Below are 24,613 nucleotides of genomic sequence, written 5' to 3'. Positions count from 1 at the left end.
CTGTCCCAGGAGCCAAAACCCCACCCCACCCCGACGGACTGGGGCCCCTCTCCCATTTCTCTGCTGCCCCCCAAGAGAGGGGGGAACCCTCCCCACCTGCCCTCCATAGGAAGGGATCCCACCCCACCAGCCCCAAACTGCCCCACATCGTAGGGCATTAGGGGATCCCACCCTCCTGACTCCCGGAACCTGCCCCACTGACCCCTATTATTCCCAATGGGAGGGGATCCCAACCACTGACCCCTGCCAGGAGGGGATCCCACCCCGCTGACCCACGTGTCCCCGCGGCGCTGAGGAATGCACAGGGCCCAGGCCGAAGGAGAGCCAGGGAGTCTTCAACAGTTTATTAGAAAGAATGCAGACATTAAAAAAATCCCAGCTGCTCTGAACATAAATTGAGGTTTTTCAGCCCGGTCGCAGGCGCCCGCGCGCCCCACGGTCTGTCACTTGCTGCCAAACCCACAGTGCAAATACGATTTGGTCTAAATGTACAGATTGACAAGCAACAATGTACAGCCACTCGCACCCCGGGCGAGGAGGTGGAAAGGTCTGGGGGTCACACGGGACCAGGGGCAGGCTCCGGCCACCGGCACCGGTCGGGGCTCGGGGGCGAACACCAAACAAGGAGAATTGAAAGTTTTCCTTTTCAATACAAACTTTTAGTGGAACAGACCTGAAGACACCACAGAGGGATGCGCCTCGCCTGCTAAATTTGGGGAGCCGATGACAACAAGTTTTGTTCCCGGTACAAATGGACAATTTTAGGCCGTGGAGGGGCAGGGAGGGAGGGGGGGAAGGGGAAAAAAAATGCTCGTTTACCACTCGGTGTTAATTCAGGGTTCTCCCATTGTAATTACATCTGCTACGAGGCAAGGAGGCTCTGTAAACTTTATTGCAACTGTTCAGTACGGATTGCCTACACCTCAATTGGGTTGGTTTGGTGGGTTTTTTTCTTGTTTTTTTGGAAGTCTGGAAAACGGTTCATGCATAACGTTATTGCCTCTCGTGGCTTTAAGACCGCCCCGTGCCATGGGACACACCTACCATCAGTGAAGCCATTTAAAATGGACTGAAAATGGGTTAAAGGATGCAGGATCTCCCTTTAGGGCTGGCTATCAACTCAGGAATTCTTATCTCAATTATGAAATGTTGTGATGAACTTCTTTCCCCAAAACCCTGAAGACAACAGTTTGCCTTACTCCAGATCTGGCATTTCTAGAGGGAAAGAGAGAAGACAGTTAGTGGTTTAGGATTGGTTTGTGGGTTTTATTTTTTGCTTGGTTGGTTTTTAAAAGCTCCCAGAGCACTATTACGTCACAAGGGACACAAGCAAGACGACCTGGCCTCCAACCAAGGAGGTCACAGGGCAGTTTGGGGCCTCTGATCTCTCCCCCTGGCTCTTCCCGAGGGAAATCCGTGCCAGAGCCACCCCGAGCACGTGCTGCTCCTAAAGCCAAAGCCTCCCTGGGACTGCAGCTGCTTTGGGAAGGTCAAACTGGTATTTGGGGCTTGCGTGGAGAGGCTTTCCCAGATTAGATTTGTCTCCCAGTGCTGGCTTTAGCTGGCAGCCAGGATGAACATCTGCTGGCCCTGCCCGAGGCCGGCTCGGAGCTTTCAGCAGGTGTGTGAGGGGAAAACAACAACTTACTTTCATCATCACTGTCTGGTGAGTCCTGGAAAGGAGAACAAACAACCTTAAGTGGAGCAGACGGCGCTGAAGGCGCTTTTCCTCTCCCACCCCCCCGCCAGCAAAGAGCTGCTGTTCCCAAATCTGGATCCCCTCTCGGGCAGAGCAGGGATTTTGAGGAACTCCAAGTTCCAAAGGACTCAGTGAGCTCAGTTTGGCCTCACTGCAGAGCCCACAGACCCGCAATGAACCCCTGTCAGTGCACAGAGACACAGACACCGAACTGGCATCCCTGGCACTGAGAGGGGAGGGAAGTGGCTTCCCCAGGTGACATCACCTGTGCAATCAAGGTTTGGGGCTGTTTAAGCCTTTTGCAGGGCTGAGGGGCGAGTGCAGGACTTTGGAGCCAGCCCTGCAGGTGTTTACTCCACCCACATGTACTCACATCATCTGCCCCATCTACTTCTGGCAAGTCTACGTCGTCGTCTCCTCCCATGTTGTTCATCATCTGCTCAGAGACACAACAGCCCCACTTCAGGATGAATCCAAACCCACCTTCCACCCAAAACCAGCCTGAATTGGTTCTAAACCAACAGGCCCCCCCCTGCTTTAACAAATCAGGTCCCCCATGCAGGAATTACAAAGTGATGGTACAAAAAATCCCCGGATTCATTGCCTGGCAACCCCCGAACTCCAGGAATTCGTTGTCCCCTACCTCGGAAAAGCGATCAAAATTGGACATGTCTTCATCTGAGTCATCTTCCCAGTCTTTCCAGTTGTTGAAGTCCACGCTGAGCCAGTTGAGCTGCACCAACACCAGGAGTTATTTAAGGACAAGGAATTATTTAAGGACAAGGAAGTAACTGGCTGTCAGTTACAAGAGGCAGGTTAATGAGAGCTGCCGTCGGATCAGGAGCAGGAAAGTCACCCAAAACTGCTCCAAAATTTGAACATGACCCAAATATTCACTAAATTAAAAGCCAGGGGAGGCAGCAGATGCCCAAACCCACCTTTGCCCTCTCTTTTGTTAACCTTGGCCATGCCTGACCAGACTCTCCTTTTCGTAAACAACACAAGATGGATCTGTCTGTTCTTTTATGCTTTGATTCCTGAAAAAGACCAAACACCCATTAGTACCACCAGGATGACCTTCACCAGGAACTGCTGACATCCCTCCTTTATCTTAACCTCTTCCCTTATTCCTTGTCCTGGAAAATACCACCCAGAGAAGGTTTCATGGATCTGGAGTTTGAGCTTTTATCTTCCAAGGAGTAAATTTCCCAAAATCCAGGGAACAGCCTAAAGAAGATGGTGGTTTTTTTAGGATCACCATGGAATGGTTTGGGTTGGAAAGGACATTAAAGCCCATCCAGTTCCACCCTCCTGCCACGAGCAGGGACACCTTCCACTAACCCAGGTTGCTCCAACCTGGCCTTGAGCACTTCCAGGGATGGAACATCTGTAATTTCTCTGGACAACCTGTGCCAGCCCCTCACCAGGCTCCAGCACTGAGAAGCTGGGAAAAGTCAAGAGGATACTCACATTTGGATCGATATTATTAAAAAGATCAATTTCATTTAAATGTTTAAAGTTATCACTTCCTCCAAGACAACTGCAAGAGAAAAAGAAATCGGTATTTAGCCCGAAACATGTTATAGAACAAATCTGCTTCTCCTCAGCCCTCCCTGGGCCCGAGTTACTCACCTGAACGTGAGTTTGGACTTTTCAAAATTTACATTTACGTCTTTGCTGTCTTCAACACAGAACTCGATAAAGACGTAGTCCCTCCGGTCGTACCACTTTGCAGAGGCAGGCTGCCTGTGGGCACAGCAGGGACACACGAGGGCATTGATTTTCATCAAAAAATCCACCAAAAAAGCCTTTTTTCTGCGCTTAAAACCTGCATTTTGAGCTTACTGTTATTCTTTAAAGGGGCTTAAAGCTGAAAAGAGAGAGCAGGAATAAAACGAAATGATGCATTCGGTGTGTGACGCCCCCAGAAAGCTCCTGGGAGGAGCTACTGAAATCTGAGACTGAAATAAACATTTCAGCAGATCAAGATTTTGATAAACTTCAGGATGAGCTAGTACAGACTGTGGCAGCAGCTCCACCACCTCCAACAGCTGCATGGTTTCAGAGTAACCTAAAGTAAAACTACTGAAAAACCCCCATTTTTGGGGGTATTGATACTGTAAATGGATTTGCTATGATTAAGACCCAGTTAAGTCAGCACAGGTTGGAAAATCACTCCTCCAACCTCTTTACAACCTCCCAAGTACTCACACTGGGATTCCCATGCACTTTGGAGTTCTTCTGCCTTTGCACAACCACCTCAAAAAGCAACAGCGTGTCCAGGGGGGCTGGGAAAGCCACAGAGCTCTCGACCAACTCCTGTGTTTGCAGTTCCACCCTGAGAACTCACCTGCAGCACTCTGTGCTCTGTGGAGCGGGGAAAACGACCTGGCTGGGCTTGAACACCTCCTCCCCCCCCCCTTCCAGTCCTTCCCTGGCAACTGAGGCCGAGCCCAGGGAACGCCTGCATTCCAGGAGAACCAAACAGCCTCCCAGCAGGGCTGTTGCTACGGCACAGAGGCCACGGGTGTTCCTCACACTCGTTTGTCTTCCCGAGATCAGGGAATCATGGAACGGTTGGGGTTGGGAGGGACCTTAAAGTTCAGCCAGTGCCACCCCCTGCCATGGCAGGGACACCTTCCACAATCCCAGGTTGTTCCAAGCCCTGTCCAACCTGGCCTTGGACACTGCCAGGGATCCAGGGGCAGCCACAGCTGCTCTGGGAAATCCATTCCAGGACCTCACAGGGAGGAATTTCATCCTAATATCCCATCTTAATCTCCTCTTTAACCATTCCCCCTTTATCTGCCATTCCTGTGCCTCACCAGCCTCTCAGGGAGGAATTTTTCCCAGCTGAGAGCTGCAGTGGGATGAGGTGGAAGGCTCTGAGCTGGATAAGGATCTCAAGCAGGGAAGTCGATGTGACACAGCCTGTGACAGCAGCTTGTGCTGCTCTCTAAGCCAGTATCTGACCAAAACCTGAACTTTTCAGACCTTTTGTTAAGCTGACCTTTCCTAAACGTCCAGATCACATTTTGACTCACCTGATCATCAATTAATTGCTGGCATTGAGCTGTGGCACATTTAGCAAAGTGACACACCCAAAGGCTCCTACATGTTCCCGTCCATATTTCCCTGGGATGAACCCAACCATGGCACAGCCCAGCTCCAGCTGAACCCCAAACCAGCCACCTCTGAGCTCCCCCAGTGCCACCAGGTCCTTGGACACACTGGTGCCAGCTCAAGGAAAGGCAGCAGAATGGCCACGATGCCTCGGGCAGCCCCAACACCTCTTGTAGGTGCAAGAACACCTGGTCAGAGACCCATGTCCAAGGATTTCATTACCAAGAGCATAAAAACAAGTGGATTCTGAATTCAGCCTTGAGTTTCAGCAAGATGCTGTTCCAGGGGTGAAAACTTGCTGCAGCATTTTAGGGAATGTTAATTATCACCTTATTCAGGTGAAGTGCAGCAGCAGAGCAGCGATTTTCTTACTGGGGTATTTTTAAACCCTTCTTGGACACAGATTTCCTCTTTTTTAACAGGGAATGAAAGACTCTCAAAAGGAAAGGAGGATGAGAAATGCCCCGCTCTGCTCCCTGTGTGCTGGGAGACAAAACCCCCCAGCGTGGGGCACTTGGAACGTCGCTCCAGCCCCGTTATCCAACAGAAATCTCAGTGTCCCTGCCTGGATGACGCAGGGGCTGAATGGTGTTAACACTTCCCAGTTCTCAATGTCAATGGAGACATCTCCAGCCTTCCCAGGGAGCCGCACGCGTCCCGGCTCTCGGCCGTGACCTCGGCATCTCCGCCAGGATCGGGGATTTGAGGCACCAACAGAACTCACAGCACTTCCAGAAATCCTACTCAGCCCAAGGAAACACACACCCGTCCGAGCTGGAGAGCAGTGAAGTCCCAGATAAGTTTTATTCGGCCATAATTCACGCTTCTGAACCTAAACCCATGCTGCTTTCCCGGGAATTCACCCCGTGCCCGGAATTCGCTGGAGCTGCCTCTCCTCCTTTTATCTGCTTTTCCAATCTCAACCTCCCAAAGGGAGGAGGGAAACCTCCCTGTGAGCTTCAGTCAGGCCTCACCGTTCCAACCAGTACCACAGGACCTGCCGGAGAGTTGGGATGAGGCGGAAGCCGCAGCTCCTTTTTGTCTCCTGCCCACACGGAGATTCCCAGGAGACAACCACACGCAGCAGCCCGTGGGGAGCCGTGCACGTGCTCCCCGTGCTCCCAGTGTTCCCACACACCCACGGAGAATCTCCTCTCACAGGCACTGACCCACCACCGGGACTCGTGGGCAGCCACCTGTTACAGAGCTCCTCCATCCTGCTCACTCAAATCCCGAGGGAGCTCGGCCTCCTGCCAAGGAGGTTTTGGTTATCCAGCACTCCCATGGGATTGATCTCTTGGGAAAAGAAAAGGGAATTTCAGCGTGCTCCAGCCTGGTTCCCAGTGCTCTGTTAGGGTGAGGATCTCCTCTGTCCCATCCACCTGTGTTTTGGGGACTTCCTGAGCAGCCACAGCCACCCCGCAGCTCCTCTGGCTCTTCCAGTCCCCACATTCCAATGACAATCGTTATTCCAGCACTGTGGAACAGGTTCTAGAACCTTCCCAGCAGCACTGATGGGCAACATGGAGGCTCAGCTTCACCACAGAGCCCTCAGAGCTCTGCCCAATCCATGGGGGCTCTGTAGGATATCCATGGATAGCTCCCGGTCTTTGGCACAGCAGCGGCTCCTGACACGCTGAACTCACCAGTGGAATCTCAAATCCCTCCCCATCTGTGGCACTGAGGAAGTTCCCAAAGCTCTCCTTGTGCTCCTCATCCATAGCCTGCGCCTATGGAATCTTTGTCTCCTGGAAGCATCCTGACAGTTCCTACAGCTCGAGGACACTGCTGGAGTCAGACCCTCAGCAAGATTTTCCCCTCCGAGACAGCAATAAAACCTGTTTTACAAAATGACTTTTCATTTATACACCCTGGAAAGGTGCTTTTTCTCATTAAAAAGCGCCTCATTTTAGATTTTAGATGATTCTACACAGAGGCAGCAGTGCTGCAGTTTCAGGATGATGAAATCTACAGAAATTACATGAAAAAACTCCAACTTGATCACAGTTCTCTCACTTTCACTCACATTAAGATGAAGCACCTCTGCTGTTCAGGGTTTCAGAACAAAAGTAAAAGCCTGGCTGGGGACAAGGGACCAAAAGCCACTGGTCCCCAATGGGTAATGCTGTCCTCAGACCAAATTCCTGACAAAACAAAACCTCAGGAAGTGCTACTGCCTCCAGTCCTTCCAGCCAGACACATGGAGGTCACAGAATCATGGAATGGTTTGGGTTGGAAGGGACCTTGAAGCTCATCCAGTCTCCCCCCGTGCCATGGGCAGGGACACCTCCCACTACCCCAGGCTGCTCCAAGCCCCGTCCAACCTGGCCTTGGACACCTCCAGGGATGGGGCATCCTCTGGAAAATCCATTCCAATGCCTCAACACCCTCAGAGGGAGGAATTTTTTCCCCAATATCCCACCTAACCCGGCTCTCTGGCAGTTTGAAGCCATTTCCCCTTGTCCTGTCACTGGAGACGTGGGAATGCTGCCTGCAGCTCCCGGGGCAGTGCAGCTCTTCCCCAGCCAGTTTTCCCTCTTGAGCGTCATCCTGCACACAGAAAACCCTGGCTCTTCTTTCCTGAGCGCTGCGAGGGGACACTCACGTTGACCAGAGCTCTGCCACGAGCAGCTCGTGCTGGTTTTGGGTCGCTGAAGCAGCCCCGGGAGAATTCCAACGAAGGCGGTTAATTAGGGCTCCTTGGCAAGGCAGCCCGGGCACCGGGGAGCGCGGGATTCCGCTCGGGATGCACGTGGACACCCTCGCAGAGGAGATCCAGCAGCTCACCTGCACCGGGCAGAGCAGCACCACGGCTGCCCCGGGGGTTTCCATGTGCTCCCACCCCTTCCTGAGGGGCCTTTTTGTTATTCCTCGGTTTTTTCACGGAATTCTGGAATGGTTTGGGTTGGAAGGGACCTTAAAGCCCATCCCGTTCCACCCGCTGCCATGGGCAGCGACACCTTCCACCAGATCAGGCTGTTCCAAGCCCTGTCCAGCCTGGCCTCGGACACTTTCAGGGACGGGGCAAATCCCAGGGATGGATTTTACGTGGAAAAGTGGAAGTTTACAAACAGATTCGCTCGCCTGCACGCTCTGGATGGTTCCACGCGTTACTTACCGGGAGTTTTCCGCGGATTCGGCCGCCACCGTTCGGCACATGCCGGTGGCCACCGACCCACCGAGAAACGCGCAACACGCCCCGAGCACCCCCCGCCACCCGGGCCGCCCCGCGCAGCCCCATTCATTCCGCGCAGCCCGGAGCGGGGACGGCACGTCCCGCCCGGATCGCGGTACGCCGGGACCGAGCCAGTAACCGGGGCCGGCGGTCGAGCCGGGGCGCTCCGCCCTCACCCGGTAACCGGGGCCGGGCCCAACCAATAACCGGGGCAAGACCCACCGGCGCCAGCGCCCGCCGGCGGGGCCGCCCAAGGTCAGCACGCGGCGGGAGCCCGCGCTCGGCGGCGCCGGGGCGGCTCCCGGAGCAGCGCTCGCGGCCCGGCGGGGCCTGCCCGCGCCGCTACCACCCCCAGGCCTCACATGGCGGATGGCGACGGCTCTGGCGGACGCTCCTGCGGGTGCGGGTCGGGCTCCGGGCGGTGTCGCGAGCTGTGTGGGCGGCGCGGTCGCGGTCGGGCGGTGCCGGGAGGGCTCCGGGGGCTCCGGCGGCGGCTCCGGTGGCTCCGGGCGGGCTCGGGGCTCGGCGCGGCCTCGCTCCCACAATGCCCCGCGCGCGCTCGGCCCGTGGTGACGCAGCAAAATCCCCGCGCCCCGCGCGCGCCGCCTCCTCCCGCCGCCGCCACCGCGCGTGCGCGGCCCCCCCCGGCGCGCGCCCCCGCCCCGCGCGCGCCCCCGCCCGCTGCCCTTCCAGCAGCTTCTCGGCGCGCATGCGCAGTGCGGCCCGGGAATTGGGTGGGGGGCGGAGCGGGAAGGGGACCCCCGGGACCCCCCTCCTGCCCTCATCCTGGTGTTCCCTGGGAGCAGAGCCCGACCCCACCCGGCTCCGCTCTCCTGTCAGGGAGTTGTGGGGTGAAAAGGTCCCTCCTGAGCCTCCTTCGCTCCAGGCTGAGCCCCTTTCCCAGCTCCCTCAGGAGTTCTCCAGACCCTTCTCCTGCTGGCCCAGCCCTTGGCCAGCTCTGGCCACGCTCCGGCCCCTCAGTGTCTCTGTGGCCGTGAGGGCCAGAACTGGACCCAGCACTGGACGATAATCCCAGGTGCCATCGGCCTTTTGCCCACCTGGGCACACCTGGGCTCGTGTCCAGCCGCTGGCATAGCACCCCAGGGCCTTTCCCAGCTTTCCAGCTCCTATTCCCAACCTGGAGCATTCCACAGGGTTGGTGCCTTGTCGACCCACTGGCCTCAGCCCATGGATCCATCCTGTCCAGATCCCTCTGCAGAGCCTCCTCCCTTCCAGCAGATCAATATCCCACCCAAGCTGGTGTCATCCACAAACCAAGGTGCCCTCAATCCCCTCACCCAGATCATGGATAAAGACATCACACAGGGCTCTGTCCCTGACATGGCCACCACCTGGACATAGCCCCATTCCCCACCACCCTATGGGCCCAGCCACCAGCCACGTTTTAACCCCAAGGAGTGCACCCTGTCCCAAAGGCTTTCCTGGAGTCCACAGCCTACATCTACAGCCTTTTTCCCTCATCCATGATTCCCCATTCCTGCCTGCTGCAGGGAAGTGAGGAGCCCCCCTGAGGGGAACCCTGAGGGGATGAAGGGGTGACCCTGCAGCCGACTGAGCCCAGCACAGCGCTGACCCGGGCTCGTGTCCAGCCAGGCTCTGGGACAGGAAGGAAAGGAGGGAACGGGCAGGTGGTGTTCCAGGACGGGGTATCAGTGCCGGGATCTTCCCGGGAGGAAGGCTCCACCCTGGGGCCACAATTTCCAGGGAAGGGCAGGCAGCAAAGCACCACAGAGCAGCAGTTTCACCAACAATAAGCCACAACTTTATTAACCGATAGAAATAGTACAAATTTTAAATTTAGTTGTATTTTACTCTTCTCTGAAACACCAAAAAAGGCTCCTCCCTCCGGCGGCTACATCGTCAGCTCCTGTGGGGAGAACAGGAGTCAGGAGCCAGCCCAGAGCCAGCAGCTGCCCCCCAGGAGCCCCCCAAACCTGCTACCCCCCACCACTCACCATTATCGCGTTTACGATGTCGTTACTGTTGTTCTTGAGGGCTCGCACGGCCTTCGCCCGCGACACGTTCGCCTGCGACATCACCAGCTCGATGTCTTTCACCTCCACGCCGGTTTCGTCAACCTGAGGGAGAAACAGAGCCCAGGATTAGTGCCAGCTCTGAGCCTGGCATGGGCTGGGATTGCCTGGATTGGAAGCCAGGAGGCCAGGCCTGCACTGCACACACCCCCAGGGAAGGACCCTGCGCTCTGCCTTTGGCAGAGACACGGACGAAGGAGAGGAATGCATGGATTAACCCAAACCACAGCCCCACAGGAGCCCGGGGAAGGCGTTACCTCCTCTTCCTCACTCTCCTCCTGCACGGTGGGGGTCTGTGTGTTTTCCTGGATGTTGGAAACAGGTTCTCCTTGCACTTTGAACTTTTCAGCAGCTGCCAGCTGAGCCTGCTGGGACAAGTCTTCGATCTGCAGGAGGGAAGGGAAGGAGCAGTGAGATCAGTCCTGGGCAGTGCCAGCACATTCCCTGGGCAGGAGCCACACGGTGTACAGGTGACAGAAAGGAACCCTGGCACAGGGTCCTGCTGGCTCCAGAGTGGGCTCACCTTGGCCTCGCCGAAGACGATGTAGGTGTCTGACGCCGGGCTCTTGTACACATCTGGCTTTGTGATGACAAAGAGGATGTTCTTGGATTTCCGGATGGTGACTCTGGTGACTCCTGTCACCTGGCGAAGGCCCAGCTTGGACATTGCCTGAAAAACATGAGTGAAAGGTCAGTGAGGGAAAGAACTCTGGAGCCAGCCCAGATGTGCCCACTCCTCTCTCCAGAGCCCCAGATCCAACATTTGCTGCATGGATACACATGGAAATGTGCATTTACTGCCACGGAGCAGCACTCCCAGGTGGTCAGCTGGAAGCAACGCTCCAATCCCAGGACTGGTGAGATCCCCAGTGTGACTCTGAGCCCCGGGGCTGTTCACCAGGGACAGGTGAAGCCTCACCTTCCGAGCTTTCTTCTCGCTCCGGCTCTGTTTTGCTTTGCTGACGGGTTCTTCATCTATTTCAGCTGCTGCTGCGAGCTGCAGGGAGGGAAAACCAGAGGGATCCGTGACAATCCTGGGGTGACAGTCCCCGGCAGGGACTCTGATCCACCGTGGATGGCGTGTGCCATGTGCCCTACCTGCGCCTGCTGTGTCGTGGCCTGTGTGGAGTCCTGCTCTTCGAGCTCTGGTACGGATTCATCGCTGTCGGACTCTGTGCCAGACCCTGCAGAGAGACACATCCCTCACTCCTCCCACCTCAGGTAGGTCCAGGGGATGCAGCCTTTGCTGCTGGTTCCCCGTGCAGTCAGTCACCAGTCAGCCCAGTTAGGTGGTGGAAGGAGCATTCCCTGCACTCCAAATGCCATCAGCAGGGTGGCATGAATGGATTCCCAGCCTCTCCCCACGGTGGGAGCCAGGTGCCAGAGCCCCACAGGTGCCCGGAGGCTCTGGAATGAGTCCCCTGAGGCAGTTCCAGCCTGTGGCTCCAGCTCAAGGAGGAGGTGGGTGGCACTCCCGGGGTGCTGAGGTGGCAGCAGTCCGGTGTGACAGGGCCCCTCTTGACACCCCTCAAATCCAGAGCTGAGACACGGCACCGAGACCCCACGCACTGAGCCCTCGGGGCTGCTGCACATCTGTGGCAGGGGTGATCTGGGATAATCTGGAACCCCCTCCTGGGAATAGCACTTCTGGGTGCCCAGAGGGCCGCCAGCTGCAGTGCCACCACCAGTCTCTGACCCATAGCACTGACCACGCCAGTGACCGAACCAGAGCCAGGTGTCCCCAGCCCTGGAGGCCAGAGGTCACCTGGAGGTGACCGCGATGCTCCCGTGCAGCCATTACCTGGATTCAGTCCTGCTTCCTGCTCTGGGAAGGGCCTCTGTGCCCACGGCACACAGGAGCCCTGGCAAAGCTCTCTGCAGGTGTCAGGGTGTGCCCGGGGTTCCCAACACTTCAGGCAGAGCGTGGGGACAGCCCAGTTTGGCACCAGCACTGCCCATGGCCCCCCTTCCGCCGCCGGCCGGACACAGGGACACCACGTGGACACCACACACAGCAGGGACACGCACGTGGCAGCTCCTCCCGAGCCTCCGTGTGAAGCCAGCTCAGCTCGCAGTGCCCATGCCACAAACCACACCGTGCTCCGTGCCCGAGGACACGCGTTAGTGACCACCGGGACCGTGCTGACCCCCGTCCCTCCCCGTGCCCCGGCTCACCGCCTGCTCGGCTCGGTCTACCCCGACACGCCGGGGCCCCGGGCGGGGTTAGTATCCCGTGGGCAGCCAGTGACACTCCATGCACACGGCAAACCGCGGCCGCAAATACCCTTGTCATTCTTGAGGATGGGCTGCGGCGCCGGGGGAGCCGGGACCCCCGCGGGGGGAGAGAGCTCCAGCAGCACGGGCGGCTCGGGGGGGAGCAGAGGCGGCAGGTCCTCGTCGTCAGCGCCGAGCGGGGCCTTCGAGGGGGGCTTGGGCTGGGGGAGGCGAGCGGCCGGCTTGGCCACCTTGTTATTGGGGAGGGGCTGCTGCTTCTTGGCAGGGGGAGCGCTCGGGGCAGAGCTGGGACGGCTGGCATCAGCTTTTGTAGGAGTTGGGGGCTTCGGAGGGGCACCAGGAACACCTGTGGCTGCAGCAGGAGCTGGGGCTGGAGCTGCAGGAGTTGGAGTGGCCTTGACAGGGCTCTTTGGAGATGCCTTGGCCTCAGCAGGGCTTTTTGAGGGCGTTTTGGCCTCGGCAGGGGTGGCTGGAGCTGGGGTGGCTTTCACAGGGCTCTTTGAGGGTGTTTTGGCCTCAGCAGGTGTGGCTTTGACAGGACTTTTTGGGGGTGCCTTGGCCTCAGCAGAGGCCACTGGAGCTGGGGTGGCTTTGGCAGGACTCTTTGGGGGTGCTTTGGCAGCAGCAGGGGTAGATGGAGTTGGGGTGGTTTTGGCAGGGCTCTTTGGGGGTGTTTTGGCTGCTGGGGGAGCAGCTGGAGCTGGGGTGGCTGTAACAGGGCTCTTGGGAGGCGCCTGGGCAGGAGCCGGTGTTTTGGCCTCAGCAGGGGTGGCTGGAGCTGGGGTGGCTTTGACAGGGCTCTTTGGGGGTGCCTTGGCCTCAGCAGGGGCCACTGGAGCTGGGGTGGCTTTGACAGGGCTCTTTGGGGGTGTTTTGGCCTCAGCAGGGGCCACTGGAGCTGGGGTGGCTTTGACAGGACTCTTTGGGGGTGCTCTGGCCTCAGCAGGGGTGGCTGGAGCTGCAGGGGTTGGGGTGGCTTTGACAGGGCTCTTTGGGGGTGCCTTGGCTGCTGGGGGGGCAGCTGGAGCTGGGGTGGCTGTAACGGGGTTTTCTGGGGGTGCTTTGACCGCAGCAGGGGTGGCTGGAGCTGGGGTGGCTTTGACAGGACTCTTTGGGGGTGTTTTGGCCTCAGCAGGGGCAGCTGGAGCTGGGGTGGCTTTGACAGGACTCTTTGGGGGTGTTTTGGCCTCAGCAGGGGCAGCTGGAGCTGGGGTGGCTTTGACAGGGCTCTTTGGGGGTGTTTTGGCCTCAGCAGGGGCAGCTGGAGCTGGGGTGGCTTTGACAGGGCTCTTTGAGGGTGTTTTGGCCTCAGCAGGGGCAGCTGGAGCCAATGGCGCTGGAGCCACAGGAACAGATGGGGCAGTGACAGGGCTGCCCTTGGGAGACTTCTTGGCTGCTCCAGGGGAAGCTGGAGCTGGGGTGGCTTTGACAGGGCTCTTTGGGGGTGCCTTGTCCTCAGTGGGGATGGCTGGAGCTGGGGTGGCTTTAACAGGGCTCTTTGGGGGTGCCTTGTCCTCAGTGGGGATGGCTGGAGCTGGGGTGGCTTTGACAGGGCTCTTTGGGGGTGCCTTGTCCTCAGTGGGGATGGCTGGAGCTGGGGTGGCTTTGGCAGGGCTCTTTGGGGGTGCCTTGTCCTCAGTGGGGATGGCTGGAGCTGGGGTGGCTTTGACAGGGCTCTTTGGGGGTGCCTTGTCCTCAGTGGGGATGGCTGGAGCTGGGGTGGCTTTGGCAGGGCTCTTTGGGGGTGTTTTGGCTGCTGGGGGAGCAGCTGGTGGAGCTGCAGGATCTGGGGTGGCAGGGGCTGGGGTGGCAGGGGACGGGGGAGCAGCAACAGGGCTCTTGGGAGCAGCTTTGGCTGCAGGTGGGGTGGCTGGAGCTGGGTTGGGGGGAGTTGGAGTGGCAGCTGGGGCAGCAATAGGGCCCTGGGGAGCATCTTTGGCTGCGGGAGGGACGTCTGGGGAGGGTGGAGCTGCCATGGCCGGTGTGACTGGGGCAGAGGGGGCAGTGACCGGGCTCATGGGAGCTGCTTTGGCCACAGGAGGGGTGGCTGGAGCTGCCACTGCTGGTGTGACTGGGGCAGCAGATGTTTTAGCCACAGGAGGGGTGGCCAGAGGTGCCACAGGTGATGTGACAGGGACAGAGGGGACAGCTGGGGAAGTGACCGGGCTCAGAGGAGGTGTTTTGGCAACAGGAAGGGTGGCTGGAGCTGCCATGGCCAGCGTGACAGGGACAGAGGGGGCAGCTGGGGCAGTGATTGGGCTCAGGGGAGGTGTTTTGGCCACAGGAAGGGTGGCCGGAGCTGCCACTGCTGGTGTGACAGGGACAGAGGGGGCAGCTGGGGCAGGGACCGGGCTCCCAGGAGCTGGTTTGGCTACAGGAGGGGTGGCTGGAGCTGCCATGGCCGGTGTGACAGGGGGGCAGCTGGCAGAGGGGACAGCAGGCACAGGAGCTGCTGCAGGGAGCATGGGGCTCGCTGGAGGCCCTGGGACAGAGATGGCAGCTTCCAGAGCAGGTGTGGACAGGGCAGGAGCCACGGGAGCTGCCGCAGCTACAGGCGCTGCCTGAGGGGCTGGACTCCCAGGAGAGGTCCTGGCCACCGAGGGAGGGACTGGGTGTCCCACAGCTGGGACCACCGGGGCAGGGCCCACGGGACAGGCCTTGGCAACAGAAGGAGCAACTGGGACCAGTGGTGAGACTGGGGCACCAGGGGCTGGGCCCGGTGGGGCAGCAGCAGGATGCCCAGGGGACATCCCAGCTGGCAGCAGAGGGATAGGGGGTGACAAGGGAGCTTTGGGGGCAGCTAGGAAGATGGGTGGAGAGATGGCACCGACCAGGGCCGGGCACTGGGTTGGAGCTGGAGCTTGGGGAGAGGCTGGAACAGAAGCCAGTGGCGTGGAAGCAGGAATTCCAGGAGACACTGGGACTGTGGGAAGTGGGGGTGATCCCGGGCTCTGGGGACACACTGCCATGGTGGGAGCAGGCAGCAAACTGGGAGACACTGGTGGGGGAGATGCCAGAAGGGGACGGGATGGGGGAGGTAGGAGAGGGGATGGGGCTGTTCCAGAGGCAGGGAAAGGGGCTGGGGCTGCTCCAGCGGCAGGGAGAGGAGCTGGGGCTGCTCCACAGGCGGGGAGCGGGGCCAGGGGTGCAGCTCCCACAGAGGCAGCAGTGGGAGCAGCTTTCATGGGAGAGGTGAGAGCAGCTGGGAGAGAACTGGGGCTCACTGGGGGGGCGAGGGGAGCCACTGTCACTGCAGCAGAAGCAGCAGCCAGGCCAGGTGACACTGGAGCCGGGAGTCCTGGAGACACTGGGCTAACAGGGGCAGGCCCTGGAGATCCTGGGGCTGCAAAAGCCACCAGGGGATGCGGAGCGGGAGGAGGGGCAGTGGTGACTGGGCCCGGCAGAGCCGGGGCAGGGGGCTGGGGGGGCACAGAGAACACGGGGATGGCCGCAGCGGGGACCACGGGGGGGGACACGGGGCCCGGGGGGCCCGGCAGAGCCGTGGCAGCGCTGGGCGGCTGCACCGGGAGAGCCTGGGCGGATGGAGATGGAGTCAGAGGTGGGGAATGAGCAGCATGAAGAACAGCTAAAGGAGAGAAACACAGTGAGCCATGAGAGGAGGGAGGGAGGGAGAGAGGGAGGGAGAGAGGGAGAGAGAGAGGGACGGGGCAGGCGGCCAGCCCTGGCTGTCCTCTGGCCTCTGTGCCTGGCTGCTGGCCCAGCAGGAACCGCCTGGGCTGCCAGGGTCAGCATGGACCGGAACGTTCATCCCCTTCTAGAACCCAGCACCAATTTTCCCGAGAACCCTGGAGTGGCAGGAGGCACTCCCTGAACCACCAGGAAGCCCCAGGGATGCAGGGACCCAGCTCTGCCCTACCAAAGGGGCTGTCACAACCTCCGTGGAGTCCCAGAGGTCTGGCAGGACCCCCAGGGCTGCTCCCGAGCCTGGGGTCACCCCCTGAGCTGCTGGGAGCAGGGGGGAACAAAGACCCACCCGAAAAGAGGAAGGAAAAGTCAAATACCACCCACTGGCATGTGGAATTACTCCTGGAGCACTCTGGAAGCCCCCTCCCTCCAGCTGTGGGTGACATGGGCAGGTGCCCTGAGGGCACAAGGACATGGGGGTGGTGGGGCCAGGCCCCCCAGTTCCCTGGAAGCTGTTAGAGTTAATGGAACTGCAACCCCCATAATGGCACACGCTGGTTAATGCGGCACACGAGGGGTTATAAGAGGGTCCCGAGTACCTGGAGCAGGGATGGGAGCAGGAACGGGGGCAGCTGGAGCTGAACGGGGAGAACAACAGTTTATTAGGGCAAGTCCCACTGACCGGGAGCACTTGGCTTCCAGCTCCAAGGGAAGCTGGAGAGAGCCTGGCCATTCCCAACACCATTCCCAATGCCAGCTGGTGATCCAAGGGCACCGCTCAGGCAACAGGCCATGAGAGGGCTCAGCTTCCAGCTCCTGAGCCAGAGCTGAGAGCCTGGAGAGAGCCCTGACATTCCCAATGAAATTCCTAACGCCAACCAGCAATCAAGGGGCACTGTTTAGGGACGAGGCCATGGGAGCACTCAGCTTCCAGCTCCGAGAGAGCCTGAACAGAGCCCTGACATTCCCAACGTCATTCCCAGCACCCACTGGAGATCCAAGGGCACCACTGAGGGAAGAGCCCAGGAGAGCCGGGGAGGGCAGTGCTGGTCCAACTGGTGTAACCGGCCCCGCTGCCGGCTGGGAGAGCAGAACCGGCCCAGCCACGGTGCCGCCCTTTGGCAGCGCTTCACGGCACCGGCAGCTCCGGAGCCCAAAGCCAGCCCCATTCCAGGGATCCTGTCCCTCCCAGCTCCAGGCCAGGTGGCCCTGCCAGGTGCTCTGTCCCTGTCCCACCCTGGGATCAGGGTCACACTCGTGTCCTGCTCTCGCTGCCACCCAGGGCAGTGACACGTGCATGGAATGCAGGGAATGACATCCCTTTCCCTGCCCCAGGAACGGGGGACTGAAAAATGCTTCTAATGCCCCATTTTACCCCAAACTGCTCCAAAGCACAGGGCTGTGGGAAGGATGGGAAGGCCTGGAGCTGGACATCAGTGCCAGTGGGTGACAGGGCACTTCCTGCTCCAGGGAATGTCCTGGTGCCTCTGAAAGGAGCAACAAGTCCTGCCAAGGGCTGCGCTGGGCCCAGGCCCGTCACAGAACAGGCTGTGCAGAGCCACGCTCTCCGAACAACGCTTCATCCCTGCCTGCTCTCCCAGCTCCTTCGCCAGCTCCACTGGCACCGTTTGAGCACATTCCTGATAAACGCAATCATTCCCACTTGTCGCTTCTCCCCCCACAGCCCCACCTTTCCACGACCCCTTCTCTAAAGGATTCCCCAAACCCACGGAATTTGTAAGGGATGCTCAAACCACCTGGGCGACAGAGCCTGCCCAGAGCTGAACCCCCGGATCAGTGAGCACCAGCCCCATCTCCAGGGTTTTTCCAGGGACCGGCAAATGTCCACGGAACACGATGAACATCCAAGAAGCTGCCTGAGGATTCCCACAACACCATCAAAGCCTTGAGAGCAGCAGAATTTTGGGAGTTGTCAGTTGAGAGGGACAGAAGAGCCATCCCAGGGAGGGGGCCCCAGCCAGGAATTCCAGCTACGCAGGGAGGAATAAGGAGCTCAGCAGTTCCCTGGGAATCATCGACGCAGCTGTCACAGCAACAGCCATCACTCAGCTCCCTCCTCGTGTCCCTCTCTGTCACCAACCCTCGTGGTCCCAGATCCAAGGGGACAGCACCCAAATCCAAAGAAAGACTCCCAAATCCAACAGGGCAGACCCCCAAAATTCAACGAGAAACCCCTAAATCCAAAGGGACACACTCTCAAATCCAACAGGTTAGATCACCAAATCCACCTAAAGACCCCCAAATCCAACAGGAGAGCCCTGTTCACCCTCGTGCCCTGAGCGGCCCCCTCAGATCAGGTGACAACACCCAATCAAGGAGCAGACCCAAAATCCAATGGGAGACCACCGAATCCAGCAGGAAAGACCCCCAAATCCAACGGGACAGGCCCCCAATTCCAACACCCCGAGCTGACCACGGCCGCTTCCCTCCCACTCCCACCCGGCACCGGGGATCACCCAATCCAGGCTCCGAGCGGAGCCGACCCATCCCCATCCCCATCCCCGTCCTCGTCTCCGGCATTTTGGGACACGAGGGGCCCCTGCTCCCATGACTCCAATCACATTCCCTGTGGGATAACCCGCGTGTTTTGGGTGGGAAACCACAGAACCGGCCCGATTTGTTTTGGCCACAGCACGAGGACACCGAGACACCATGGAATGGACACCCCAAAACCCCCGGCATGGAATGGACACCCCGAAACGCCCGCGGCGGAGGTGACAACACTCGAGCCGGGCTCCACAACCCCTGCCGCCACCGGCTCCTCGCCCACCGGGCGACCCCCGCCCCACCCTCCCCGGGGAGCTGCAGCTCCTCCCCCCTCCTCCCGCAGACCCCGCCGCGCGGGGGGATCCCGGGAATCACCCCCAAAACCGCCCCGAAGCAGCTCCCGGCCTCACCTGTCTCCGCCTGCGGCTGCGGCAGCTCCTGCTCCGTGGCCGGGACGGTTTCTGTGGCTTCGCCGGGCATTTCTACGGGAAGGGAGAAACCGACAGGCCCGGGCTCGCCGGAGCTCCGGGACAGCCCGGGGGCGACCACCGGTAACTCGTCCTTCCCACCCCACTCGGAACACCACGCGCCTCCCACTACCGGGAGAGTCTACCGAGACAACTCGGCCGCACAGCACGGGCACAGCCGGAGCCCGAGCCCGGTCCGGGGCCTAGGCCGCCTCCTCCCCCCCCCCCCGCCGGTACGCGGGGCCGCCCCCTCTACCCTGCCCGGCGCGCCCGCCACCCCATCGATGGCCTCAACCGGGTCCTTCCGGCCTCCCGCCCGTTTCACTAGTGGCAAGCAGAGCCCTAAGCGGCGGATGGCGGTGGATGACGGCGGATAGCGGCGCGGGACTCACTGTGCGGGGAGCGGGGCCCAAGATGGCGGCGGAAAGAGACCGAGAGGGCAGCGCGACTTCCGGGAGCGCGGGACTTCCGGGGCAGGGGGAGAGCCCGGCAACAGGGTCCGGCCCGGCCGCCACGGCCGCGCTCCGGAGTTCCGGACTCTGTTCGGGCCCCATCGTGGGTGTGGGCAGCCCCCCGGAATGGGGGTTGGGGTCCCCCGGGGTGGGGGGGGGGGGGCGGGACCCCCCTGGGAACGCGGCGAGGAGCCCTCCGGGTGAGGGATGAGGTGCTGTGAATGTGCGGCCTGGTTTCACCGTGGGGCAGGGATTCCTGGGGCTGGCAGGGACTCTGAAGGCAGGGGTCTAGGCAAGGGTGAGGGGTCCAGGCAGGATTAGGGGGTCAGGGCAGGGGTCCAGGCAGGGGTGAGGGGTCCGGGCAGGGTTAGGGGGTCAGGGCAGGGGTCCAGGCAGGGGTGAGGGGTCCAAGCAGGATTAGGGGGTCAGCGCAGGGGTCCAGGCAGGGGTGAGGGGTCCAGGCAGGATTAGGGGGTCAGGGCAGGGGTCCAGGCAGGATTAGGGGGTCAGGGCAGGGGTCCAGGGGACTGAGGGCAGCGACCCCACACTGCAGAGCAGGGACCCCCTCCCCCAGCTCCTCCCCTCCTTGCAGGGACCCCCACCCGCCTCGGCATACAGCACACAGGTGACCAGAAACATTTAATGGTCTTTGCGTAGAAAACAGTGCAAAAGGTACAAAAACTGGGGAAGGGGCAGGGAGCCCGCGTGTGATTCGGCTGCTCCACGGCACTGGGACCCCCAGGCCAGCGGAGGTGACAAAGGCAGAGGTGACCATGACAGGATGTGACGCTGGCAGTGGGTCCCTCAGAAATCTCCTTGCAGGTCTGTGAAGAGGAGAAATGGGAAGTTTTTTCCAGACAAAGGAAAGCTGTCACAGCAACAGCCATCACTCAGCTGCTTCCTTGTGTCCCGCTCTGTCACCAACCCTCGCCCCAAATCCAACAGAGCAGACCCTCAAATCCAGTGGGAGACCCCTAAATCCATTATGAGAGTCAGAAGGTCCCACTTGGGGTCCCTTTTGGGCACCCCCCCGCCCAGCACTCACCACTCTGACGGATCCGCTCTCCCCGCCGGGCGCTTTCCATTCCCTCCACAAACTGCTCGAAGACCCTCACATAAGGGGCCAGGCTCGTCTTCTTGTAGTCTGGAGGATGTGGGGAGTGGGCAGAGGCGGGAGTGGGTGTTGGGGACCCCCAAACTCCAACCCTGACCCCCAAACCCCAACCCTGACCTCCAAACCCCGTCCCCCAAACTCCAACCCTGACCCCCAAACCCCAATCCTGACCTCCAAACCCCAACCCTGACCTCCAAACCCTGTCCCCCAAACTCCAACCCTGACCCCCAAACCCTGTCCCCCAAACTCCAATCCTGACCCCCAAACCCCAACCCTGACCCCCAAACCCCGTCCCCCAAACTCCAACCCTGACCCTCAAACTCCAACCCTGACCTCAAAACCCCGTCCCCCAAACTCCAACCCTGACCCTCAAACTCCAACCCTGACCCCCAAACCCCGTCCCCCAAACTCCAACCCTGACCCTCAAACTCCAACCCTGACCCCCAAACTCCAACCCTGACCCCCAAAACCCAAGCCTTGACCCCCAAAACCCCATCCCCGACCCCCAAACCCCAGCCCGGCTCACCCCTCGCACGGCGTTTCGGCTCCGTCTCCCCGACATCCTCCTGCTCCCCGTCGCTGCCGGCCGTGTCCAGCTCATGGCACAGGGAGCTGCCGGAGAAATGGGATGTGCTGGGAGGGCTCTGGCACCACTGAGACCCCCCCACAGTGCTGCCAGCTCACGTACGTGATGGTGGGGACAGCAAACGGGTCAAACTGGTCCAGTCTCTGCAGGTCCAGCGGCACCGAAATGCGTCCTGCGACAGAGCGGGGTCACCGCGGCCGCCCAGCCCGGCGGTCCCCAGGCCGCCCCACACCCACCTGTTTTGGGGTGGACGCTGAAGGGGCTCTTGAGGAGGTGCCCGAGGCCTTTGCTGACGTTGATGTCGAGGCGGGGGAAGCAGAACTGGAGCATGACCTCCCAGTCGGCGTAGCACGGCCCCAGGGCCACCCCCCGGCCGCTCGCCCGCGTCCGCTCCACGCGGCCCCGCAGCAGCTCCCAGCGCTGCACCGAGTCCTTCTTCTTGGGGAACTCCGCCTGCAGCGGCTCCCGGTACTGTGCTGGGGGGGTCAAGGCTCATCCCAGACTCCTCCGACCCCGTTAACCCCATGTTTTAACCCCGTTTTAACCCCGTGTCAACCCTGTGCGGGCCCTCCCTCCCAAATCACAGAGAGTCACAGAATGAACTAGGTTGGAAAAGACCTTTGAGAGCATCAAGTCCAACCTATGCCCTAACCTAACACCTCCTCATCAACTAAACCACGGCACCGAGTGCCACATCCAGGCTTTTCTCAAACACGTCCAGGGACGGTGACTCCACCCCTCCCTGGGCAGACGATTCCAGTGCCCAATCACTCTTCCAGTGAGGAATTTTTTCCTGATATCCAACCTGAACTTCCCCTGGTGCAGCTCAAGGCTGTGTCCTCTCGTTCTGTCAGTGGTTGCCTGGGAGCAGAGCCCGACCCTCCCCTGGCTACAGCCACCTTTCAGGGAGTTGCAGAGAGTGATGAGGCCTCCCCTGAGCCTCCTTTTCCCCAGGCTAAACAGCCCCAGCTCCCTCAGTCGCTCCTCACAGGGTTTGTGTTCCAAGCCCCTCACCAGCCCTGTCACCCTCCCCTGGACACGTTCGAGCGTCTCCACGTCCTTCCTGAACTGAGGGGCCCAGAACTGGGCACAGCACTCGAGGTGTGGCCTCACCAGTGCCAAGTACAGGGGAACAAGGACTTCCCTGGTCCTGCTGGCCACACTATTCCTGATCCAGGCCAGGAGTCGTTGGCCTTCTTGGCCACCTGGGCTCACTGCTGGCTCATGTCCAGCCTGCTGTCCCTCAGTCCCCCCAGCTCCCTCTCTGCCTGGCCGCTGTCCAGCCACTCTGTCCCCAGCCTGTAGCGCTGCAGGGGTTGTTGTGGCCAAAGTGCAGGACCTGGAACTTGAAACTGTTAAACTTCATGCTGTTGGACTCGGCCCATCCATCCAGCCTGTCCAGATCCAGCACAGCACAGCACCGGGAAGGATATCCTCCGGGATGAGGGCCAGCACCTTGTCCCAGCGCTCCGGGCTGCCCAGGATGTCCTGCCCCAGTAGTGCATACTCCTCAAAGTATTTCTCCACCACACCAACTGAGCGCCTGCGGGGAGCGGGATGGGCTCAGCGCCCGCCGGTGCCTGCAGGGATGGGCTGAGGGGGTCCCCACCCACCTGATGAAGGGGTGGACAGGGTGGGAGAGGTTCACCTTCTTCACAGTGTCCGCTCCGCCCTGGGGGACAGCGGTGGTCAGGCTGTGGGGGTGGGCAGGGGGTGCTTGGCCCCCCTAAACCCAACTTCAGTAGGGTCAGGGGGTGCCCAGACCCACGTGCACCCACCTTCACCAAGGTCAGGGGTGGGCAGGGAGTGCCCAGATCCCCATAAACGCACCTTCAGCAGGGTCAGGAGGTGCCCAGGCCCCCATAAACCCACGTTCACTAGGGTCGGGGGGGGCAGGGGGTTTCTGGCCCCCCATGCACCCACCTTCACCAGGCTCAGGTACTCCACAGCGGCCGCCCGCAGTGCCGGAGACCATTTCCTCACCGCATCGTCGCACACCCAGCAGTGGACACCCCTCCGGCCAGAGTACACCCACAGGCGATGCTGCACGCCCAGGTCCTCTGCGGGGGGCACAGATGGGTTTGCGGGGCACAGATGGGCTTGGGGGTCACATTGGGACAGGCTGTGGCGACCACCCAAAGCTGACGGTGCCACAAACCTGCCGGGCACCAGCGTGTGCCCCAGCTCGGTGAGAGCATGGCCCGGCCCCTCTTTGGGGGTCTGGGCATCGCTGTGGGGCCGAGCGTGGTCTGGACGTGCACAGTCAGGGCCCACACGTGTCCCCAAGCCCCTCACCCACGAGCGCGCGGTCGATGATGCGGACAGCGATGGTCATCAGCGTCCAGCACTTGGAGCAGATATCAGCCAAGCTGGGGACAGAGTGATGGGGGTCAGGTGGCCACCCCACACCCTCGAGCCCCCTCGCAACCCAGAGCCCTCCTGGGAACCTGCAGCAGGTCCGGACATCATCGTAATCCGTCATGTCGATGTCAAAGACCAGCTCCTTCTCCTGCGGCTGGAAGGCTCCCAGGTGCACCGTGTTGTGCTGGTTGGGCTGCAGGAGGGACGGGACGGGCTCAGCGGGGCCAGGGACCCCTGCAGACCCTCGGTCACAGTGCCCGGGACTCACCCGGTGGGAATAGACGGCCCCGATGTCGATTTTGTAGGGGTTGATCTTCTGCAGCTCCCGCTCCAGCTCCTGGGGGCTGCCGAAGGACTGGAAGCGCAGGTACACATCATCCCGCAGGGTGAAGGAGAATTCCCGCAGCTGAAAGTAGTTCTTCACTGGAAGGACACGGGAGGGTCAATGCCGTCCTGAATCCCCCATCACAGTCACCCCCAGGCCTCCCCTTCCCTGCTCCCCCGGTGTCCCGGTCAGTGCATCCACGCACCGCCTGCCCCCGGGCCCGCTAACGTGCTCTGGGACCGGGGATCGCGGTGCTCCCGTCTGATATCGGTGCCCCCCGCCCGGTATCGGTGTCCCCCATGGTGCCCCCGCCCCTCCCACGGTGTCCCCGGCCATACCCCCGGCCCGGTACGGCTGCCCACCGCCCGTTACCGCATCCCCGACGGCGCCCCCCGCCCCGTATCGACGCCCCCCGCCTGATACCGGTTCTCCCCCCGCTCGGTACCGGTTCTCCCCCCGCTCACCACCGCCGTAGCTGAGCCAGCGGCCGTAGGGGCCGTGCGGGAAGAGCCGCCGGTAGAAGACCGGGAGTAGCTCGGGAAGCGCCGCCGGCTCGAACCGCGCCATGGCGGGAGCGGGGCGGCGGGAGGTGGCGGGAAGCGGCGGCGCCGGGCCCGGGGGCCGCCGGGAGATGTAGTCCAGCCCCGGGCCGCCGGGGAGCGGGGGCACCGGCACCGGGGGCGTGCACACCGGGGGAGTGGCACGGGAGTAAAGCGTCGGAGCCGTCCCAAGATGGAAGGGAGGGGATGCCCCGGGGCCCGGGGGGTCCCGGGATCTGGGGGGGTCCTGGGGTCCCGGGGTGGTCCTGGAGCGCTGAGGTCCGAGGGGTTCCGGGATTCGGGGAGGTACCCGGATCCGGGAGGGTCCCG

The 24,613-nt window shown here is 60.8% G+C and overlaps 3 protein-coding genes across 5 annotated transcripts; all 3 read right to left on the bottom strand.

The window, feature by feature from the left end:
• Nucleotides 1-319: 319 nt before the first annotated feature.
• PTGES3 (prostaglandin E synthase 3) lies at nucleotides 320-8,493 on the bottom strand. Its single transcript, XM_082299030.1, has 8 exons — nucleotides 8,360-8,493; nucleotides 3,332-3,445; nucleotides 3,170-3,239; nucleotides 2,638-2,736; nucleotides 2,343-2,432; nucleotides 2,073-2,135; nucleotides 1,649-1,673; nucleotides 320-1,215 (listed from the first exon to the last, which is right to left on the bottom strand). Coding segments are annotated over exons 1-8 (483 nt in total). The 5' UTR covers nucleotides 8,362-8,493; the 3' UTR covers nucleotides 320-1,195.
• Nucleotides 8,494-9,757: 1,264 nt separating this feature from the next.
• On the bottom strand, nucleotides 9,758-19,359 carry NACA (nascent polypeptide associated complex subunit alpha). Of its 3 annotated transcripts, XM_082299088.1 has the most exons (10): nucleotides 19,299-19,359; nucleotides 18,850-18,921; nucleotides 16,531-16,569; nucleotides 12,336-15,872; nucleotides 11,150-11,235; nucleotides 10,971-11,048; nucleotides 10,575-10,721; nucleotides 10,309-10,437; nucleotides 9,974-10,096; nucleotides 9,758-9,885 (listed from the first exon to the last, which is right to left on the bottom strand). In XM_082299088.1, exons 2-10 carry the CDS (start codon nucleotides 18,917-18,919, stop codon nucleotides 9,871-9,873), a joined length of 4,224 nt encoding a protein of 1,407 aa, XP_082155214.1. In that variant the 5' UTR covers nucleotides 18,920-18,921; nucleotides 19,299-19,359; the 3' UTR covers nucleotides 9,758-9,870. The 3 variants fall into 3 exon arrangements, with proteins under 3 accessions (XP_082155214.1, XP_082155215.1, XP_082155216.1); XM_082299089.1 differs by lacking the exon at nucleotides 16,531-16,569 and having other exon boundaries at nucleotides 19,299-19,339; XM_082299090.1 differs by lacking the exons at nucleotides 12,336-15,872; nucleotides 16,531-16,569 and having other exon boundaries at nucleotides 19,299-19,354.
• A 625-nt stretch (nucleotides 19,360-19,984) lies between these two features.
• Nucleotides 19,985-24,363, bottom strand: PRIM1 (DNA primase subunit 1). Its single transcript, XM_082299018.1, has 12 exons — nucleotides 24,209-24,363; nucleotides 23,688-23,842; nucleotides 23,506-23,612; nucleotides 23,354-23,427; nucleotides 22,982-23,118; nucleotides 22,672-22,730; nucleotides 22,490-22,601; nucleotides 21,295-21,529; nucleotides 21,161-21,230; nucleotides 20,999-21,084; nucleotides 20,404-20,502; nucleotides 19,985-20,182 (listed from the first exon to the last, which is right to left on the bottom strand). The coding sequence occupies exons 1-12, from the start codon at nucleotides 24,309-24,311 to the stop codon at nucleotides 20,163-20,165; spliced, it is 1,257 nt and encodes a 418-aa protein (XP_082155144.1). The 5' UTR covers nucleotides 24,312-24,363; the 3' UTR covers nucleotides 19,985-20,162.
• Nucleotides 24,364-24,613: the final 250 nt, after the last annotated feature.

Source organism: Coloeus monedula, assembly GCF_965178545.1.
Source record: "Coloeus monedula genome assembly, chromosome: 30".
NCBI classification, from domain to species: Eukaryota; Metazoa; Chordata; class Aves; order Passeriformes; family Corvidae; genus Coloeus; species Coloeus monedula.
Note: the sequence above shows the minus strand (reverse complement) of the source record. Positions and strands in the feature narration are given on the sequence as shown.

What these genes read in the sequence shown, in the direction of transcription:
- PTGES3 (XM_082299030.1), bottom strand. An exon ending in TTAATAATATCGATCCAAAT is followed by an intron (nt 2,737 to 3,169) that starts GTGAGTATCCTC and finishes GGTCTTTTTCAG; the next exon opens with GAATCAAAGCATAAAAGAAC. An exon ending in ATTTTGATCGCTTTTCCGAG is followed by an intron (nt 2,136 to 2,342) that starts GTAGGGGACAAC and finishes GTCTCTGAGCAG; the next exon opens with ATGATGAACAACATGGGAGG.
- NACA (XM_082299088.1), bottom strand. Translation starts at nt 18,919, where the DNA reads ATGCCCGGCGAAGCCACAGAAACCGTCCCGGCCACGGAGCAGGAGCTG. An exon ending in GCAGCCGCAGGCGGAGACAG is followed by an intron (nt 16,570 to 18,849) that starts GTGAGGCCGGGA and finishes CTCCCCGTTCAG; the next exon opens with CTCCAGCTGCCCCCGTTCCT. An exon ending in TGCTCCCATCCCTGCTCCAG is followed by an intron (nt 15,873 to 16,530) that starts GTACTCGGGACC and finishes TCTCTCCTTTAG; the next exon opens with CTGTTCTTCATGCTGCTCAT.
- PRIM1 (XM_082299018.1), bottom strand. Translation starts at nt 24,311, where the DNA reads ATGGCGCGGTTCGAGCCGGCGGCGCTTCCCGAGCTACTCCCGGTCTTC. An exon ending in GGGCCGTCTATTCCCACCGG is followed by an intron (nt 23,613 to 23,687) that starts GTGAGTCCCGGG and finishes TCCCTCCTGCAG; the next exon opens with CCCAACCAGCACAACACGGT. An exon ending in CCTGTCCACCCCTTCATCAG is followed by an intron (nt 22,602 to 22,671) that starts GTGGGTGGGGAC and finishes CGCTCCCCGCAG; the next exon opens with GCGCTCAGTTGGTGTGGTGG.